Source organism: Seriola lalandi, unplaced genomic scaffold (assembly GCF_002814215.2).
Source record: "Seriola lalandi dorsalis isolate HSWRI2012SDOR001 ecotype SW California unplaced genomic scaffold, Sedor1 jcf7180002054486, whole genome shotgun sequence".
NCBI classification, from domain to species: Eukaryota; Metazoa; Chordata; class Actinopteri; order Carangiformes; family Carangidae; genus Seriola; species Seriola lalandi.
In genome coordinates, this window is record NW_019525039.1 from 632,594 (window position 1) to 654,990 (window position 22,397).

General features: G+C 40.2%; 1 protein-coding gene across 1 annotated transcript in view; it reads right to left on the reverse strand.

Moving 5' to 3' along the window:
* helz (helicase with zinc finger) overlaps nt 1–22,397 on the reverse strand; it is a 59,235-nt gene that overhangs the window by 6,196 nt on the left and 30,642 nt on the right. Inside the window, exons 19-31 of the mRNA XM_023412707.2 lie at nt 20,460–20,578; nt 18,798–18,943; nt 16,358–16,505; nt 12,687–12,870; nt 11,532–11,760; nt 9,803–10,100; nt 6,004–6,049; nt 4,835–5,022; nt 3,744–3,948; nt 3,550–3,632; nt 2,870–3,383; nt 1,103–1,361; nt 243–924 (exon numbers count right to left, since the gene is read on the reverse strand). Coding sequence (XP_023268475.1) covers nt 243–924; nt 1,103–1,361; nt 2,870–3,383; nt 3,550–3,632; nt 3,744–3,948; nt 4,835–5,022; nt 6,004–6,049; nt 9,803–10,100; nt 11,532–11,760; nt 12,687–12,870; nt 16,358–16,505; nt 18,798–18,943; nt 20,460–20,578 — 3,101 coding nt within the window. The remainder of the gene's footprint in view (nt 1–242; nt 925–1,102; nt 1,362–2,869; nt 3,384–3,549; nt 3,633–3,743; nt 3,949–4,834; nt 5,023–6,003; nt 6,050–9,802; nt 10,101–11,531; nt 11,761–12,686; nt 12,871–16,357; nt 16,506–18,797; nt 18,944–20,459; nt 20,579–22,397) is intronic.

A 22,397-nucleotide genomic window follows, 5' to 3' on the forward strand; every position in this document is an offset into this window, starting at 1 on the left:
GGAATTCTACGTGTGATTTTGAGTCTTCGTTGAACATGTTGTCAATATATGTGAAAATACAGGGGTTTGTTCCTTCAGGTACACAAACAATGTGAAAAAGTGTTTGATTAATAAAAATAAATAAGGGAAAATACAGTAACTACAGCATCTTCTGTACTTTTAGCACAGAGATATTTTAGTTGATGCTGCAAATTGATTTATTGAATAACAGATAGTGAGCCAAGTAAATAAATAATCCATACCTCATCTACATTGTGAAGGGCTGTGGCTGCTGATGTTCTGGGGGACAGTGGGTGGTAAGACTCCTGGTCTGGACCTTGACTTTGTTGGTGTTGGTGGTGGTGGTGGTGGTGGTGGTGCTGCTGCTGCTGCTGCTGCTGCTGCTGCTGCTGCTGCTGCTGCTGCTGCTGGTGCTGATGGTGAAGTTGCATCAGGTGGACTTGCTCCTGTCTGCTGGGGTGAGCCATGATGGGCAGTCCGTAAGGAAGGCCGTGGCCCTGGTTCCCTAACAGGTGGTTCTGCTGTGGTGGGCTCACCGATGCAGCTCCACCATGGGACCACTGGGCCTCTTGCAGAAGGTATTTGACCTGGGAGGGAGGGGGGCTGGCAGAGTGAGTTGGTGGCTGATGTGGGTAGCTACCAGTGTTGTATAGGGGGTTCCCCGGGTGCTGCTGCTGCAGAGCTGGGTTGTTGAGAAGGTTGTCGTTAAGAAGGTTGCGACCGGCGTCATGGGAGTAAGGTCCTGATGGGAAAGGGCCAGCATGATTCGAGGTGGTGGCTAAAGAGGATGAGGGGTCACCTGAGGCACGGGACTGGGACTGACGGTACTGGAGGAGACGAGACTGAGGTGGGGGCTGCATCTCAGCTGCTTCCCTGGGTTCAGGCTGTTCCTGTGGGGGAATCTCTCTCAACAGGCCCGGGTACCTGGGATTAAAAATGTATCTCTTTACACTTGAACTTGGTTTCATGTTTTGTAGCAACAGCTAGGAAAAGAATTTAGACACCATCTTAATGTTCTATAATAAAATTGAAATCTCGCTTTGGTGCCAAGTTACCAGACCATTACAAATTACTAATAACACAAAGTGGTGTTGAGTCTAACCTGGTGTAAGGTGGTCCAGTGGAGGCAGAAGAAACAGCTTCATCCTCCATATTGGCACTGAGGCCCCAACTAGCTGCCCGGAGCAGTTGATGTGGGATGCGAGCCATGCCGGGCTGAGCAAGGTGGGCAAGCTGTTGAGGCAAAGGGAAGGCGACATTGCCTGGGAGGAAAGGGCCCGCTGCCTCTCCCCACTGGCCCAGCCTGGCTGCCTGCTGCTGCTGCTGGCTCAGGGCCTCTAGAGCCAAGGGACCCTGGAGGTCTGAAAGGGCAACAATGTGATTAGTTTTAAGGCACATTTAAGCTAAACGTTAGATACATATCTGTTCATTTCATTTATATTTGTGCACGTTTTTTGAAAGCTTACAGATAAGGACGGAACGGAGCAGTACCACCGGAAATCGTGGGGACAGTGTAGTCAATAGTTCAAGCGAGACACGACCACAGGACACAACAAAGAAATTTTAAAAATGTCGTAACTTTACGAGGAGAGGTATGCGATGTAGACAACCACTGTCTACAACTGCCTCCGCTATTGCCTTTTCTTGAGAAGTAGATTATAATGACCTCCTCCACCGTCGTCATGTTTGCTGTTGTCAGAAACTTCTTGACTCTGGACCCTCTAGAGAATGTATTGCTTAAAATCCATTCCAACATAAATGGCGTATGAGTCACTGGTGTTGTCCTCCTGATTCTGTGGGCTACTGTACAGTGGAGGTGGGAATCTCTTTAACCAGGTTCTCTATGAATCAATATGTAGTGATAAAATAGGAAAGATACCAAAAAACTAAAATAATAAAAAAAAATTTATATGCGAGAGAGAAAACCGGTTGGAAGGCACTGAGCACCTCCAGTGATTATAGATGGAATCAGGGTGAGAATTGAAAGGAAACTGCATACAAAGCAGGCTGTTCTCTGGGCAGAGTCTCATCTAAAGTGCAATCAAGTGGTGGCAGTTGCAATGCTGAGGAGGGAGATTCCTTTGCTGCACCTGAACTGATAACAGCGAGAGAGCTACAAAGGATCCATCAGAAAACCAGGAGTTGAGGGTCATTCAGACAGGCTGTTTGCTTGAGTGATAGAAACTCTCCTGGACAGATCAAACCACACTGCATCATATTCTCCACACAGTCAATCAGATTTCCTGCTGAGCTTGTCAAACCTTCTCATCTGGAGAGAGAGCTTTCCTTTTTAGTTCAGTGTTGGCCATTTGACACACAGAACTGGAGATGCAAAAAGCATAAGTAATATTTTGGTTTGCACATGCAAAGATGTACAGAGGGTTTACATGCATCTTTGCTGATGAGTCAGCCTTAACATGGACACTGACTCGACATGCCCAAATCCTCTTGCAATTCGATTTAATATCAAAAAGATTCATCATTAACGCAATTCATCTTTCAGCTAACCAGCCTTTATTTGTAAATTTCTATATTAGGAAGTGCACCATTCCCATTCTGAGAGGATTAAAACCAAAACAAAGAACAATGAAAAAGGCACGCTTTCAATGAAAAAATGAAATGAAAATAATCTACAGCTGGTAAAGCAACCAGCATGAGATCTTTCGCAACTCCCGTCTTCTCAACACACATGCTGGAACGGTTTACTGCATACTATGTATTGAAAGTAAATTAGTCAATGACAAATTTGACAATTAATCATTTAAGTAATTTACCAAATAAAATATCTACATTCAGCATTCTAGAGCTAAGGGTGTTTTAATAGTTTCCCTGTGCCTAAGGGAGGGATAAGTTTTAGTGTTACACTCACCAAGACCGTCTCCCAGGTTTCCATCCTGTCCGTCCTCCCCAAAGCTATTGACCCTGTTATGCTGTGACAGGCCTGGGTGGTGGCCTCCTGGGTGGCCCATTGGAGTCCTAATGGAGCTACTCATCTCCTCCAGCCCACCAGATTCTGGCCCATCCAAAGTGGGAGACTGGACAGCCCTGTGAGGTGGTATGGGGCCACTGAAGAAGGAAGCGTTGTGGCTACCACCAGTGTAGGCAGGACTGAGCTGTTGCTGCTGCTGTTGACTCTGTTGGGCCATCCCTGGGTGCTGAGGCTGGCCGACCCGGTAAGGAAGCCTGGAGACTGGGTACTGTGGGGGGAAGGGTCTTCCACTGGCAGGATGTGGAGGAAAAGCCTGGTTGGGTGGTGCCAGGTGGTAGTTGAGGGGTCTCTGGGCAGCTGATGGGTCTTTTCGATGGAGCAGCGCATTGGGAAATCCAACTAGCCCGTCTGTCTGTGAGTCAAGACTTCGACCTTGCCCTGTGTCCAAATCTCCCTGGAACAAAAAATGAAGACCAATCCAAACATTCCATTAGCATAGACATTGTAGTTGCCCAATTAAGTCATCATCACCCAGTCACAAAGCTCTTACCATACATGTTTCAGCTTTGGTAATGTTGGTTTACATAAAAGAGATAAGTTGCTTCAATGTTACGACTTGCCTGTTTTTCCTTCATGTCGGTGGTTTTCCTCTCTGGTGTCTGAAGACGGCTCTGTTCTGACTTTGGACATCCTTCTAATTTACCTAAGAAGAAGTCAAAACCAAAATTAACTTAAATCTATACATCTATGGCATACAATTACAGTGATGTGCTTTGGGTGGTTGCTTGATGTAGTAATTAAAATCAAGGCACACCATTTCTGATGGGGTCTGCCTGTAGCTCCTTGTCAGGGCTAGGCTGGCCCATGCCGAGAGGAGAGGGGTGGCCCACCCCACTGTAAGGGATGGGGGAGCCTCGATTCTGGGCCTGCAATAGATTGAAGTTGTAGGCCATGGCTGCAGGGTGGCTCATGATGCGAGGGTCCACAGCAAAGCGATTCTGGTAACCTGGCCAAGGCAACTAGGGAAAATAAAAAAACAAATGTGCAGATCTTTGACAGTGGACAGGGGGGTAATGACATACTGTGAATTATGGATATCACATTCCTAAGAATGGTGATTATAAACAATGTATGAAAACCAAATACCTATGTTTTAGTGCTTTCATTATAATCATGATCACATGCACAAACATCAAGGATGTATGAATGGTAATGCTTATCCATGCTTTCATTTTGTCCTATTTGTACTAGAAACCATGTCGAATCATCCACTTATTCATTCCTCATTCAACCATTTATTTCTCCGTACAATATTACACAAGTAACACACACAGAGAAATGATCTACAATATAACAGAGGACTAATCTACAGAGAGCCTCAGTGCAATTGGGTCATATGACTCAAGAAAATCCTGTACTGAAAAAGTATTTTTCCTTTGATACACTAATAGTAACAAAAAGAAGAAGAGCTATGTAAGTATTCTGTTTGTTCTATGAGAGAAAATCTATGTGATTATTTTGCACACCAACACTTTTTTTTTTTATATAAAAGACACTTTACTGGCAAATAAAGGATTTTGTTTCCACATATGATCCAACCAACCAATAAATCTGAAGCAAATAAAGTAATTGCTTGATTTCATATCAATTAACCTGAGCTGGCAACTTTGCATGAGAAAAAAAAAAAAAAAATACTCACACTGTGAAATAAATAGATTTTTGTCAAAATATGCACTATTTTTCACATATTCTCTGAGGTTCTTTTCTACAACAATAGTTTGAAAGAATCCTTTGTAGAAGGTCAAATATATGACTTTTGCATTTGTTACAGCTTGGCTCACACTGGCTCAGAATACAGGCTTGTATATTTATCTGTCAATTTGTTACCAGAGGCAGGAAACTTACCGGCAGGGGCATGGACATGACCATGTTTCCACCATACACGGCGGGAACGTAGAGGATACTGGCGCCTGTATGAGGATCTATCCTCTGCACAGGACTGGGTGATTTTCCCATGCCAGCTGCTGTGCCACCCAAGGGTGGTGTGAATGCCCGAATAGGGTTTCCCATCAGCACGGCTGGGTTGGGTTGGACTGCAATGAGAGAAGGGGGCAAGGTAACACAAGTAAATGCAAACGGTTCTTAACCCTAATGAGCTGTCACAGTGATGCAAGCAGCACACAAGGTGTGTCTAGTTATTAATAGGCTGGAAAATGTTAGATTATACACTGAGATTCTGAAGGAGAGGACGGCAAAAAATAAATCGCTGATGGCTAACCTGTATTAATCTTAACATGGAGGGTAGAGGAAGTTATTTGCACAGATTTAATTAGATATCCTTTTCAGCTTCAGCTAATGAAGCTTGCTGGTAATTTGCAGTTGTAAGCGTCTGAAACAAACTGATTGTACTCCCCTAGTGAACATCGTATTACAAACTCCTTGCTGTGTTGTTCAAGGCTGCATTGCTCTGATGATTTCAGTAGCCTCAGGCCTTCATGCATCCATCTGGGCTACTGCATTAGACTGGTTCATATCAAGCTGTCAACACGTGTGCTTGTATGTGTGTGGTAAGACAAGTAAAAAGAAAAAAAAATGGAAACTCTAGTATTATTGCTTTGTGGTAAAACCTGATCATAATATAAAAATGCAGTGAAAAGAACAGAAGTGCAGTGAGGACCTTTGTTCGTGGTTGTATGTATAAACATGGTCAGTGTTACATCTTAGTCTATTTCATTGCATACTGTTGTCCATTTTCTGTCGTCTTAAGGTTTGTTGAAGCTTGCAACACAGAGTGATGAGAGTACTACTTTATATTGGAAGGGACGTTGTGTTTCCCCTTTAAGCTACAACTCTGTCTGCACATCTGGAAAAGAGGCAGCTTGTTTAGAAAGTTTGTTACTAAATTATCCAGATAATAAGGAATAAACCTAAAAGGTTCCATTAAATTTATTTTGATTGTAATTAGTGTGGTTGTACTTCTGTATATGCCACAGAGTGCAGGATGAGTTACTGACAAAAAATTTTTATATTTAGATAATCAACAGGGGTAAACATGGGCAGTTTGCTAAACTCACCATATCCGTCAGGTGGCAGGTGCTCTGTGTGGTTTGCATGTTTCCCCTGTAAGACAAAAGAATCGTTAGAAAGTCACAAAGGAAGACAACAAGTCCATGGAGAGGAGAAAAGAGAATGTCAGCAAGGGTTGGAGTGTGGCCAAAACACATCCCTGGCAACTGTAAAGAAATACAGCAACTGGGTATACAGCAAGTGCAGTATGGTCCTGATTGTCCCACATCTGTCACAACAGCTATAGGAGCAACATCTCATCAGTGATGCAGGAATTAAGCTGGCCAGCAGAGCACAGCGATGTGAATCTGTAATATTAATGTGTGATGCAGACACCTTTTGCTCTTATAGAATCAACTATAGAAAAGCATTGTTGCACAGGAGCCATTTGTATCTGCAATAGTCAAGATCTAAAATGAGCCTCGAAAAAGTAAGAGCACCCTTTGGAATTACCTGCATTTATGTATATATTTATCTTAAAATAAAGTTATAATTATGAACAATCTATTTTAACGAATAATACACAATTAATTGTCTTGTTCTTGTCCAAACTGAATACACCAACCATACACAGTAATTTGGAAAAAATATGTGCATTTTAATTCTAGATATATAGACAGGTTAATAATTGATAACTGAGGGCGGTTTGAGGTGAGCCACCACGTATTCACTCAGACCTTTTTCACAGTGACCATTTCACTTGTAAACCACTGACGTAATTAATGACATTATTAATAGCACTTGAATGGAAGAGCCATCAGTAAAGGATTTCATCAGTAAATCAAACAATTCAAGAGACCAAAACTATCAGTCAATCACTGCAGTCCCAGAATCCATCAATTTATAGTTGCTGTATTATCAATCATTACAGGCAAACATAACACAACAATCTACCTTGAGCTGGCAGTCTGTCCCACTTCACTGTGGTGCCAACAGATAGTCCTTGACAAGGTGTATGCTTCCTTCGAGGAGGCCGAAATTAATGACATCCTCCCATGAGATCATTACAAAATAATCCAGTAGACTACGGAGAACACTACCATAAATACACCTTGAAAAATGATCACAGCACCTCAATAAAAGCTGAACATAACTGGACTGAGTGGCAATACTGTAATGTGTTACCGTTATTTGGGAAACCAGCAACTATACAGTATGGATGGTCAGAACATATTTGAAAGTGAAGGCTATAGTCATTTCTTTGAGTAAAATGAGATTAATTCTAAAAATTAGACAATTACAGATGAGGCTGTGAAAGCAGATTGCAGATAGCCTTAGAGAGACTATGTTGGAGCCACTTAGTGACAGAGCACAAGTACCAAGATGCGTTCAGTAAACAAAGTAAAATCTGCAATGGTCTGCTTTCCTGCAAGCCTCACACACATCATAGCCTGTTTATTGTTCCTTAAAATATGGTCATACGTGTGCAGCGGCATGCCCTCCTGTTTCAGCTGAGGCGCATCCAAACAACGTAATAAACAACAGAGATATTAAATATTTAGGTTCCACGCGTAAAATGGTTTCATTTACCATTGTACCTTTGGTATTGCCATTATATGACAACAAAATATAAAACTGCTACATGTTACAGTCAGTTTCTGTAGAGTGCAATGATCTTATAATAAATACATCAAATGTGCAATATTGTTACATCTAGTGTAACATTTCCTTTTTAAAACAGACTGAGGTCTGATATTGTAGCAGAAGCAGTGTCGTTTGGCTGCTATTTTGGGGTGTAATAATAACTTAGAAATGCCTAACACACCCGACTGAAAGTTGTGCCTGTAGTCTAGAAAGGTGGTTATTTGATCTTGGAAAACAGTAAGTCAAATTTCCTCTGAATTTACACGATTCAAGTCACTTGAATAGTGGACCCAAAGGATGTTGCTGAACGTGTGTTTCATTTCCCAAATAGCAGGGAACTGGTAAGAATGAAAGGGACTGCTTGCTGGATCTTAAAAACACTAGTATAGTATAGTCACCTGTCAAACACTGTTATTGGTTGCTTGTAATGACCCTAACCATTTTTCCATCTAATGAAAGGCAAATAAAAAGAAAGGGGAGAAAATGGCACCAGTTTAATGCACTTGAGAGTAGCAGTATTTGTTTGTCAATGGCTCACATCCCATCTGTCTGTCAAGTGATGATGTGTTGTGCTGCGTAGAGGAATCAGTGGCATGTGGTTATAGATTTTGGAGGCAAAATAAGGACACACACTCAAGAATATGTGTTTAAGATGAGGTCAAACAAGTTTTACTTTCAACTGTTCCAGATAAAACCGAAATATAAGTTCTAAATAATATACTTTAAGAAGTAATAAATAATTAAAATAACTGGCAATTGTACTTGTATATCATCATATTCCTAATTAAAACAACAACATAATTGTGCTGGAGATGAAAATACAAACAGCTTTTTAATATAATAAATATTTTACCATACCATGCTTGCACCAAAACACCATCTGTGTCAGAATACAGAACCTCTCAATATGAAGTCAACAGAAGCATATATTTCTGGCAATACGGATGTCTGACAATGAAATACTGCATACTTTATGTTTAAATGTTGTACAATTAATTGCCACAACAAATTGTATTCAGCCTTCTCTGCTGTTGAATGAATCACAGCCTACGATATTGATCAACAGAAAAAAGTGGAACATCTCCACAAATGTATTTATGAGAAATTATTTTGTGCTGTGAAACACCACAATAACTGAACCTGATTAACTGGAATTACATAATGCCCACAGGGTGCGGTATTAATGTGATATCAATCATCAGTCACATGCAAAAAAGTTGCATTTAAGCAACAACATTCAACCCAACAACACAGGCTTCTGATCAGAACAGAAGCTATGTTGAGACAGTTATTAAAGTTCGGGAATTACTCTATTTTTAAATTACATTTGTATGGGTTTGTTTTTGGCTGCGGATGCATCAGCCATGTACAGAGGTGCCAAGAATGGTTTGACCTTTAAATTAGTAATGTGCACTATATGCTGAAGGAAACAATACATTGCATACTGCATACTGGTAGCACAGTCTTTGTGTGTGCTGTGTGGTTGTGAGCTACATAGTATGACTGTAGAGAGTGAGAGGAAGTGTGTGTGCGGAGGTGCGGCTCATTAGGCCCAGTGGGTGATGGCAGCAGGTTGGCAGCTGTGGTGATTTCGTTAACCTTTACCTCAGGGCAGGAGGGAGGACAGACACACTAAGACATTTCAACCCAAGCTGAACAATCAAACAACACATCCTTCCGCCAACCTGCAATGCTAATTTCCTATCTGTGCTGTTTTTCTGTGGCTAAAATGAACGACCACAAAGTAATTTCCTGTGGTGAAAATTAAAGTGAGTAATTTTATTAGATATCTGCTCTGTACCTAAATGTCAAAAATTTTCATCATTTTTCCTCTATAAAATGAAGAAGCACTCAATTTATTTCTGATAATTTGTGTGCCATTTCCACGAACCAGTATGTTGTTACCCAGCATATTATATTACCCAGAAAACCCCACAATATTAGAGCTTCTCAAAACATCCTTTACCCCACATTTTTTCCTTTCATTTTTGCCTCCCCACTCTGTTTTCCTTTAGAACACTAATTTATTGTATTAAGAATAGAAGATTGAGCAGAAGCAGATCCAGCATAGCCAGCAAAACCTTATTGTATTTCGCTGGAGTTTGACTTTTTTTTCTTCTTCTTTTTAAATTTCTACAGCTTGGTGTCTGGATTTTTAATGCAGAAATTAAGAAAAGAAGTGGATGGAAACAATTTGCCATCTTTCCTTAGAAAACACCTTACCTTAGGGGGTGACTGCTGCTGCTGTTGCTGCTGCTGCTGCTGCTGTGGACCCTGCTTGTTGGTGGCAGGCTGTGCGTGCTGAGGATGTTGATGATGGTGAGGATGGAGGGCCTGTGATGAAGAGTGGTGCCCTTGCAAGGGTCTTAGCGCACGTGGGATGAACTCTGGGGCCAGTGGGTTGAGGACGTAGGTCTTCTTGAGCTCCAGGGCCTCCAGCTGAGCCTTGATCTGCTCAAAGGTGATGCCATGAAGGCTCGAGTTTTCATGGCAGATGGAGATAAAGTGCTCCCAGAATTTTCTGGAAAGGGGAAATAAGAAAAAACAACAGATGGAGACAAGTTTTACTTCTGTTCTCCTTTATCTCTCCTTGTTTAGACTGAGTGTTTCATGGATCATTTTGTTGAATTTTTCCTGCTGGCAGTGTAACAAATTACTCCTTGGAGGCTGAATATAAAAGGCCAAATCTGTTTAAAACAAACTCTGAAAAAAGCAGGTGTAAAGACCAGAGAGGAGAGAAGAATGAAGAAATAGAAAATCAGCAGAAGATGGAGCACACCAAAGGGAAATAAAATTAAAACCAGGAGGCAAACAGTGCCTAGTAGAGTAGCAGGACTGCAAGCATGAAAAGAACAAAGGGCACAATAATCTCTCAGTGGCAATTATGATAACATGGAAATTGAAAGAAATATTTAACATGTTTTTAGTATTATATTTATTGGTCCTCATACAGGAGTGGGTGGAGACCCACAATATTAGTGTGCTAACATTTGTACTGTGCCATTACTTAGCATGATAAATGATAGCAATAGCATGCCAAGGTCTTTAAATGCAAAATGTGCACTTACAGTCATTAACATGTGGAGGCTCAGGTCGTTTGCATGTCAACACTACACTGTCCAGAGTATTTGCTGTTTTACTTAGAGTATAGATAGAGTAGTACCTGCAGCTTATTGCAAGGTTTATTCACTTTGAGAAACTAATCGACAAAACAGAAATCAGCAACAATCAAAAAAGATTTAGTAATGACCTTTAGTTACACCCTAACTCACCTAAGCTACTCCCTATTGACTGTATCTTAACACTTCCTTCAGCTACTTCACTGACCAGGACCTCTGGCTTCTAAGAGGAAGGTCAGCGTTGGGCAAACAATGTATTCGTTTTGGACACACCACTTTAATTGCTGTGTCTCTGCAGGCTGACATTTTCGAACAACCACAGCAGCAAAGGACCTGACATGTTGCAATGACTAGCAGACAAAACTGACAGTTGCTATGGAGATTGGAGGTGGGGAACGTGTGGAGATGGGCTGAAGAAATCAAATAGAGAAAGAAATCAGCCAATGGCAACTTCTAATAGCTTTATGAAACTACAGTGATCGCAACCAACAGCTCAGTATATGGAAGAAAACAGGTGTCCTCATAGAAACTGAACTGGTCAAAAATTCAAGAACAAACTTTGATTACCTGGGACTTCCCTTATGTCATGTCATGTGATTTTTACACTTTACAACTCGCTATAACATACCTACATCATAAGATATCTAGTAATATGCAATACAATAATAAATCACAAATAACAAAGGTTATTTGTGAAGTTTTTGTTGTTCCTATTGGCTGGTCCTGTAAATGTACCTCATTACAAAAACATTATTTATTATAACTACACTTTAAGCATAAAGATCTGCTGTGTCATGGTACTGAAGGCTTTAGTCAAAAATGCTCATATTTACCTGCAGCGCCCAACGGAGCACAGTGCGATGGGGTCTCCCACGACTGCAACCAGAGATTGGGCTCTGGTAATGGCCGTGTTGAGTAGCTTGTAATTGGAGAGAAAGCCATAGTCAAGGTCCTCTGTTGAGTCCTCAACTAGCTGTTCTTTACGCTTGATGGCCGTCTGCTTGTGCTTGCAGGTATGCCGTGTCCGCACCGTGCTGAGGAACAGCACCCGGAACTGTTTACCTGCAAACAAATTGTGTATTATGACCTAAGTATTCTGAGAAGTGCTACACAAGTCAAACATAATATCAAAAGAAGCAAAGACTGTTAAATAAATGTTCTATTCATCTTTTCTATTAATTTAGAAACACAAGAAAGATTCAGATTAGTTTATGATTGACAGACTTGAGGCACAGGGTTCTTTTGACTAAAAAATAAGCAAAATTGCATTGATTGAAAACTAAACTGATGGGCGAACTTAATTTCTCCATTAGCTTCTATGACATTTGACATTAGTGGAAACTGAACCCACTTTTTAAGCTAGTTGTTTTGTACTAGCTTGTTGCAGAAAATAAAAGAAAGGATTCAAATCACTAGAGTTAACTGAACAGAAAACAATAGTAATAATTTCATCTTCTTATGGCTGATAGATAACATAAGCAAACATCATCTAAATGTATAGTATATTCAAATTCTAATCACTAACTGTTGTACAGTTTTCCTGTGTGTGTGTCCACACGCTTCATATGTGATTAATGAGGGAGTTAATTAACCATGCAAAGCAGCTGGATGCAATAAGAGGGATCTACATGGGACTGACACAGAGGAGAAGCAGCCCTCACTCCTTCTAGTGGTACTTGATGATCTGAAGGGCAACACAAACACTGATAACTGCAGTGGGAGATAGTGGGGATTAGTCTTTGGGGTAATGGAGCTCTACACTTTTTACTGTAGAGACACACAAATTATCTCACTCACAGAAACATGCGAGACAAGTTTCATGGAGAAATATTAATGAGACCTTTGGGGAGTAAGGCTTATTTTGAAATCTCAAAATATTAATATACTGATACATTGTTGTAGTCTGAGTGTTTAGGCCAGTGACTTCACACATATAGATGCATATTGTGATACACAGCATGCCTCTAATGATAAGTGATTTTTCTTACCTTGGACATTGAGCACTCTTTCCACGCTGACCTCATGCATTCTCTTCTTTCTTAGCTCAGCACGAATGCGGAACACCTGGTCAGCATATGGTGACACCACGCCAATGCTGCCCTCGTCCAGCTTCCCCCAGGCCACTGGCCACTTCTTGCGCAGCTCCTCCACCCGCTCCACAATCTCAAATACCTGAGAAGATAGAGGAGCAACATGACAGAGAAAAGAAACAGTGAGGCTCAAATGCAAGGTCTCTTCACACCATGATCCCTACATGAGCACAAAAAGGCAACAGGAGGGGACAAAATATTTGCAGAACAAAGGAGGCTTGAGGTGCTGTATGGCACTGAGGCATCAAAATGAGCCCAAAAAATACGAAGCTATGGCTTCATCTTTTATTGCAGACATGCACTACATCATCATACACTGATAACTGAAAAATACATCAGTCACAGAGTCCAACTTTTTGGTTGTCTAACCAATAGGTTAAATATCACAGTTGCAGTTCCAACCGATTTGAGATGCTGCTAAACTGACTACTTGAGAGTTTAAGAGAGCTTTAAAATCTACTGTAAATAATCACTTAATTTAGCTACAGCAGTGCACCAAATCCTATCTTTGTGAAGCTTACAATTTTCAGATTTTGATGAGACTGTACAACATAGTTGAACTGACAAATTTTGAACATTATAAGCGCACTGTATGGTGATTCTGAATTTATGTCCACTGTATTTTTTGAAACAAATATTACAAAGATAGTCCATCACCCTCATTAGCTCCTATTCACTGATGTTATCACTTCTACATTGTCAAAAGGATCACAATCGTAAAGAGAAGGTAGGAGGCATCATTTAACCAAGTTCCTGTAGATGTGCTTTAGAGGAACTTTTGAGTCTCCTGTTAGCCCTTCCTAGTTTTAACATTAGCCCTGACATTAGGTATTAAAGTAAGAATTGGTATTTTGAATCCCTATTGTTTTTTTGTCATGAGCAGGTTTTAAATTCCTGCTCAGAGCTTTGGCATCCTGCTGGAGGCTTTGAACTGTCATGAAAATATTGTCTTCTGCTTGACGCTAAGCCCATCAAAGACACTTCCACAAGACAAACAAACGGACACGCTTTTGTCAAAGCATTTCAATTCCGCAAGATTATGATAATGTTGCTAAGGGTTTGACATGGGTGCTGTATCAAAGAGACCAGTGGTAATTCATTTGGCATTGCTGACAGTTTGGGAGCAAAATCAAGAAGCATCCATGTTTAATTGGTTAGAACATGTCAGCAGAGGGTCAGGGGTCGGAGACAGCAAATGACCAAAACAAAAGTTAGTCTGCAGAGGGACCAATCAAAGGCTAGGACTGTCAGTGAATCATGCATCTTGAGTGTCAAATGTAGCTCTTGGTTGGCCTCCTAACTAAGTTTATGGATTTCATCTTCAATTATAATTAAAAGACAGCAGGCGTTCCTATTTATGGTGATGAGACAGAATAAACAATGTTGATCAGTTTTGCTTTTGAATTCAGTCAACCACACTCAACTGAATAATCTAAATTAAATTTCACTGTAATCAAATCTTTGAATTATTCATATCAAACTGAGGTTTACAGCTGAACAACCATGCGTAATTTGAAAGTTAGAATACTTAAGAATTTAAACCATTTCACACATTAACACACACATAAAACTTGTTAAAATCAAACTGATTTGCTGTGGCAAAAAAATTGAATTCTTTCTCAATGTGTGTCAAATTTGTGTTTTTGTGGTACACCAGTGATCACTCATGTCTTCTGAAAATGTTGACGTTTATTTGATTTCATTATTTAACACAACGTTTCTGGAGTGGTGATTAGGCAATCGTCAATATTTTCTGATTGTTTTAGATGATCAACACTGGCTCCATTACAGCTTAGCTGTCACTTTGTCACAGTGGTGCATTACATACATACACTCACTGAGCACTTTATTAGGAACAGTGCAATGAATAAAGTCATGCAGATACAGGTCAGGAGCTTCAGTTAATGGTCACATCAAACATCAGAATAGGGAAAAAATATGATCTTTGTGACTTTAACCGTGGCATGATTGTTGGTGCCAGACGGCACTGGTTTGAGTGTTTCAGGAACTGCTGATCTCCTGGGATTTTCACACATAGCAGTGTCTAGAGTTTTTACTCAGAATAGTGCGAAAGACAAAAAACATTCAGTGAGCGGCAGTTCTGCAGATGGTAACACCTTGTTGGTGAGAGACGTCAGAGGAGAATGGTCACACTGGTTGGAGCTGACAGAAAGGCTAGTCATTCATGGTATGAATGCCACCTATCTGAGTAAAGTTACTGACAAAGTGCATCCCTTTATGGTCACAATTTACTATCTTCTAATGGCTGCTTCCAGCATGATAATGCACCACATCACAAAGCAAAATTTGTCTCAAACTGAATTCATGAACATGACAATGAGTTCAGTGAACTTCAGTGGCCTCCCTAGTCACCAGAACTGAATCTAGTAGTAGAACGGGACGTAGTAGAACGGGAGATTGGCAGCATGAATGTGCAGCTGACATCTGCAGAAATGATGTGATGCACTCATGTCAAAATGGAGCAGAATCTTAAAGGAATGTTTGCAGCATCTTATGGAATCCATGTCGCAAAGAAAACAGGCTGTTTTGTGCTCTACTCAGAATTAATTATGTGTTCCTTATAAAGTGCTCGGACACAAGGATAGACGCAAGAGCAATAAATGCAGCTTGAAGATGACAGCATGTTCTCAGGTGGATTTGACAGGAAAAAATAATCAATAACAACTTCTCAATGTGTGAGAAATAGGAGGTGTAACTAGCATAAATGGAAGCCCTGGATATCCTCAGTCAGATCATGTAGTAGTAACAACATGATTGCCAGCCAAGAGTTAGTTTTAGTTGTTAAATATTTCATCATCAGAATTTGAGAGTTTTCCCAATGTTAATTTCTCTCATACTCCAAAGAGTGAAGCATTTGCTTACATCAGACTAAATACAGTGCATGTATCACCACAAATAAATTAAATTAAACTAAATCAGTGAACAGGAGTAGCTGATACTGATTAACTTCATAATGATCATGTTTTTATGCTTGGACCACTGGATGGAACAAGGCTATTCTCTATTAGGTTTCATTCTAAATGTAAAACATGTATTTAGGGAGTTAGTAGCAGATTACCACTGGAGACTTTGTGGGATTTTTATACAACTCATAAATACATTTGCCTCACAGCATATGACTGGAAATTGCCAAATTTGAACAACACAGGTGCTGATCTAATTTAAGATGTTGGTATTATCAAGTTATAGCAAGTCTAACCTGTTTTACAATACCATGTTGTTTGCAATTGCATTTCCTCAATTTTGAATTTTCTATTCATTAATTCATTTATTTAAAAGTTACTATTTGACAGATTTCATAAGTACTAATAACATTCAGCCAAAAACTTGAGTTTTATGACTAATTGTCGTGATCAGGTTTAACAGCAGAACAACACCACAAATTATTACTTCCATTCTATTAGCAAACTCATAATTCTGCAACTATCTGAGACTACACTGGCAAACTGCCAGTCTGTTTTTTTGTACTGAAAAGATATGTGTTAGTGTTTACTTAAATCTTTTTTTGCTTTGTCTGTGTACGTTTGCAATAATCTTCTAACCCATACCTCCGCGTTGTTGTAATAGGCAGTGCTGTTCTTCTCCTGGACATCTTCTCCTCTGGCTGTGAAGAAGGTCAGAGGGTAGAAGTCCTTATGGGAGGGCTGCTTCCCACTTGCCATTAACTTCCCATCATAAAATAACTCTGATGTGTAGCTGTAGGAAGAGGAAAGGAGAGGAGGAGGGTAAAAGAAAGGAAATGTAAATATGAGAATGGGGAATGTTTTTGACAGGACATTTATCAGAAATTATTGACATTTTAAGCCAAAGAAAACAGATAATATTTGATGGTTGGGCAAGTCCGAGGATGTCCATTTGGAAATTTTTTTCTGATGGATTCTCATTAACCAACCATTAACCGATTAAAATCTATGTTTTAGAATAGACGAGTAGCTATAATCCATTGAAAAATACCTAAACACGGAGGTTTAAGTGGCAGGAATGACCCAGTGTCTAAATTGAACTCACACACACACACGCACAGAAGCCCCTCCCATCAGATCATCCCACAAGGTGATGGTCCTTTCAACTTCATTGTTGCAAAAGAAGCGAACACCAGGACTGCATAAAGAGCTCTGCATTTTAAATTCATGAGGTTATTATAAAGATCAAATCTACCTGTGATTAAAAAAGAGCAGAGGAGCAGAAAAGATTCTTGACTGGCGCAGAGAAATGTGCTTTTGATGTGAACAGTCGGACTACTGCTTGCACAACAGAGTCAGACTGGCATTAAACCTTAAAATGAAATAAACAGGCCTACCTCAGTCCTCAGCATAGGAGACAGCTTGTCTACTGGTTTTTATTCAGAAATAGCAACATGTTGACATACTGTGGGGTTATTCTAGTGCACAGTCTGTTAACTGTCAGACCCGCAGCTGGGATTACCTGCTCAGATTGTACGGATGTCCTTGGATATTTTACTGTTTACCTGATAGTATTAATCGATCATAATTCTTATTGTCATTTAATGGTCAAGTGGTGAACAGCCATAGACCTGAATATCATTTTGTACACATTTTCCTGCAACATAACCTTTCATAATTGAGATCTGTATGATCTTGAACAAAGTTTGAAGTGGGGAAATGACCAGCACTTGCTCAAATAGCTTGGTAATGATGTGCTACATCCCATGAAAACACAAACATGTTTAATGTCACAGAATGATTATGGATACAATGTGTGTGCAACCAGCAAATCATAATGAGTTAAAGTTGAACTGCAGAACCTGACAATTTACATTTACAACTTCAAGTATTATTATTTTTTATTCTTAGCGCTCTACTTTTGTTTTAGCAGAATTTCACCCAGCAGCAGGGTTGGTACCCAAAACTTGTTTCCAAATTAGTGCCGAATCCAAGTACTTGGTACCCGTAAAAAATTGGTAAAGTTGTCTTAGACTTATGAAACTCTACTGTATGTAGCTATCTGCCAGGACCTGTGTATGTAACTACATCACATGTCAAACATAAGAGTGTGTCACATTTGTTTAGATACAAGCTAGCGTGCATGGCTAACGTCACAACAGTATTTTACATGGACCATGAAAGAGAGGGAAGAGAGGAAGGAGGAGGTAAAAGAGAGAGGGAGAGAGGAGAAGAAGTGGAGGACAGAACGCAGTGTGAATGTGGTCGTATTTAGGCTCCAGTTCAGGCTGAAGACACTCTAAAAAATATCTATCTTTGTTAACTGTATCGTGCCTCTGAAAATAAATCCATCTCTGCAGCTGTCCACCCTTCCATCTTTTACTTTAATACTTTTATCACTGCAAATTACAGTCTGCACAAGCAGCCTGTGTATAGTATTTCCTCACTCAACAGAGAGTTAATTATATATTGCATGCACTCTTTCGCTCAGGCTCTCTGCCCTTCTCCATTTGTCACTGCTCCACACACACATACACACAAACATAGAGATGCCCAGCAATACCACATGTCCTCTCTCTGTGTGTATGTTTGCTCTAGATTGATCTTTATCCATTTATTTTGTGAATATTCCCATCCTTTTTTTTAATCATTTTGGAATCGAAACAAGGAATCGATAGGAACTGGAATGGTTGGCACTTCTTGTCTCGCAAAAAAAGGAGATGGAGAACATTTTTTGTTTTGAGGATAACCCTTTCTTTGAGTCTAACATAAATTCCATCTGGACTTCCCAGATCATATTTCATCTTCTCACCAGTGCCTGTAGCACCACGCCCACAGCATTGCAGCCCCTTGTGTTGTTTTGTCATAGGGCTATTGTCTGCATGTACGCCGCCTTTATAACCCCTCTTTCCTCTCTGGAAAACCCATGTGTGTCAACTCCTCTCCTCTATTGCTATTCTGTATTCTTTTCCCTTTCTGACTCCTTTCTCCCACCACCTCTTCTCTCTAGTATCTCATCTTTCCTCCATCTTTTCAGCCTCTACTCCCACGGTTTTGGCACAAGGCGTTGGGGGCTCACACCTACTTGATGATAGCTTCATGGGAGCGGTAGTTTTCACACAGGAGGATGCGACAGGGAAATTCCGGGGGGTAGTGCTCATACAGACGGTCCAGCAGTGACACGTGCAGGTTACGCTCCCGCGCAAACTCACTGTACACAAATGGACTGAGCTGCAAATCAAGGGAAAGAAAATTGAGGAAGAGAAAGAGGCAGGGAGGGAGAGATGGAAAGCAAAGTTAGTTACAAAGCATGTCACAGGTACTTGACCATTTTCTCAGACTATTACCTTTTCAGCCTATTCAACTGTGAATTTCAGTTTGGTATACTGAATCTAATAAGTCTAACAAAGCAGTGCCAAGTTGTGTTTTATCCCTCTGTGACTTGCAAGTTCTTCCATCTGGTGTCTTTGATGCATTAAAGAAAGGGAATAACTTTGAGTCGCAGTGATTGCATTGGAATTTGCTTGCAGTGATTTGACAGCAGTTTGAAAACAAATTCAATTTTGTTTGGAGTATCTATATGCACAAACCACTCTAAGTTACAGATCTGCTCCAATATGGCAAGCCACAGCAGAATAGCTTTTGATTGATACCAAACCACCAGTAGTATCTGATTCCTCTTCTTTTGGAAGCAATATCAAAAGGTTGACTGTTTGTGATTGAATTGAGCAAAAATCCATTTATTTGAAATAGCCAAGGCAACTTTAGTGTGTTATTTTCCTCTGGTCCGACAGCAGTGAGGATGATTTACAACCATCTTCCCAAAGCGCTTTGATTCAAATGAGGTTACACATTTTCAAAATTGCACATGCCCACACAAAAATGCAGACTCATTTACCTTTTCTCTTCTGACCACTGCCATGTACAAGACAGTAATTTATCTGAAGCTTAAATCTTAATTCAAGCCTGCCAGTGAGAGAGGATCAGCTAGCTTAATAGGGCCCCACACAGTCAGTGAGAAAGCAAACGATCAATAGGGCCCTTAGCCTTCATTGACAATTGAGCTGCCTCTTCCACTCCTGAATGAAGGAGGTAAACTGTTGTTGTGGGAGCAAAAGGGAGATGAAGAAATATAAACTGCAACATCCTTCCATGGAGGAAAGCGTGAGACAAGGTGATTGAGAATGAGAGAGATGGATACATAGGTGACCATTGTATTTTAAGTCCGATTTTCTTTGCTCCAAGAAGTGGTAGAAAGTAATTTAAGCAATTACTGCATGGCAGACTCTTGCCTTCTCTTCATCCACTGCCTACTGGTAATCCTGTGCACTGTCTAAAAACCAGGAGAGGAGGAAATAAGGGTTTAATTCCTTACGTTGGTAGAAAGCTTGAGTGACGCAAGTTTATGTCTAAGTTATCTTTGGTTGAGGTGGTCTACAGTGGCTACTGTCTGTTCTTTTGTATTGTAAGTTGGATAAAGTCTAATCCACAGCAAAGCACAAAAGGATCGACTTTCTGCTGCTGTGCTGCATCCCTTCTTCTATGTATTTATTTTGGTTAGTCTTCAAACATCTGAGACAATGAACCCAAGACCCTATGATGTGCATTGACATTATCCTGTGATTCACAGATAAGCAAAACAATGCGGAAGTTTTTTTTCGTTTCACTGGAGAAACCTGCAGCTTCTGCACAGTGAAAATTGAAACTAGATATTTTGTCACTGCCCTTGTTGACTCTGTTTACTTACCTGCATATGGTCCCCAGCAAGCACGATGCGGGTGGTCTTGCTAGCTAGAGCAAAAGGCATGATGGTTTCACACTCCATGGCCTGGGCTGCTTCATCCAGCAGGATATGAGTGAACAACCCTGCCAAAACATATGGGACACGAACATCAATTTAGCTCATATTACTTCTAATACAGTAGGGTCCACAAGTCTGAGACCACATCCACTTAAATGGAAAAGCCGTCTCAGACATTAGGACCCTACTGTATATGGTCACTATGAACAGTTGTAAAAATTGCACACTTTACTCACATTTAAGTATCCTGCTGATAACATAGATGAGAAGCCTTTTTATCAAAGTTTACTGAAGGATTTATTTTAAAATATATGCACCAAAAGAGCAAACCCAATTTAGAACAATCCCTGCAAAAAATCAGTTCAAGCAACTATGTAAAAGGGTCCTGGGAAAGAAGTGACAAAACAAAAACAAACTTAAATGTGTTGAGCTGAACCAGCACTCAGAGCTGGAACGTGTAGCTATCCATAGCCCTTCTTAATCTTTAGGACAATACAGGTCTAACTGATGACTCATAAAAGGGCAAAAGATTGGTAATTACTGAAATGTGAGTTTATAAATAGTTTCCTTATCTATAACGATTCCATCGATTTGATATTGCTTGAAACCAGCAGCTATCCTTCGAGCAGATCTGACTACGTTTATTATCTATCATGAACCCACCAAGTAAGTATCTCCTTATGACATTTCAACATAGCGTGTAGTGTTAGTGTCTACAGAGCTTAACATTTATTTAAACTATGGCCTCTCAGCAACAATAGTTATCCAAGGTTTTGGAAAGCAAATGTTTGGGGGCAAAGACAAAGAACTTTATAAAAAACTGTGTCACCTGTAACCTGTCATTCAGTGGCATTCAGATACTGCAGTGACACAAAGCTAGAAATCATTTGACAATATACTGCTTAGATTTAATTTATGCCACTGTGATTTAGAAAGAAATCCTTTCAAATTCATATACAAAACATTAATATGTTGTCAAAATGAACCAAGTCAAATCAAAGCCCAGCTAATCTAGTTGAATCAGATGATTCTTACCAATAACCCGATATATCATTTTGCATAATAATTTTGTTTACCAGGAGCATTAAAACCATGTAACTGTCACTAATGTGCCATTCTCTCACTTTTTCCTATTCCTCTTTTAACCAGCCCTACAAACTAAAGGCAGGGTTTTGTGGACGTTTTGAAAGGGATGAAACAGTAGCCTAACCCTGATTTAAAACGCTCAAATGGTGCTCGGCAGTATGAAGGGAGGGGATGAAACGGCATGGCAAATGAGCGCTGGAGCAGGGAGCAGGGAAGAGAGAGCCTGAATAACAACCAGCAAACAGCCTCTGAAGCCCAAACACTATTTCCACAGGAAACTATATGCAGATATGAAATGTGACGATTGGAAATAACAAAATAAACTGTGACTGTCAAGGGGTAAACAAACAACAAAAACATGGGCTGGCAAGGAAAGAGGTGGAGCAGTTTGACTGGTGGCAAAATTCACTCTTTAGTATCTGCCTTTGAACAAATGCCTGCAAAATGTATTGATTTTTTTCCCCCAACTATAAAGCCTCAAAACACTGTTCTCTCTGAACTGTATCTGCAACTCATTGAAGCAAAGGCTGGTTCTGTTCCCCCACTGTGGTCCTGATAAAAATGTATACACTTTGTTACAATGGCCAATGTTTCCATGTACATATTTGCAGAATGTGTATAATTTGGTTTATCTATTAGAGCTTATGAAGTGGGAAACGCCCTTTCAGAGTGATGTACCAAACAAAAGTGTATATGCACGGATGGAGGAAAAATGTCTCTGGGAATTCTTACAGCAGACTAAATATGGTTACATTCCATCCTTTTCAATTATGTAATGATCTCCTCTACGATAATGAG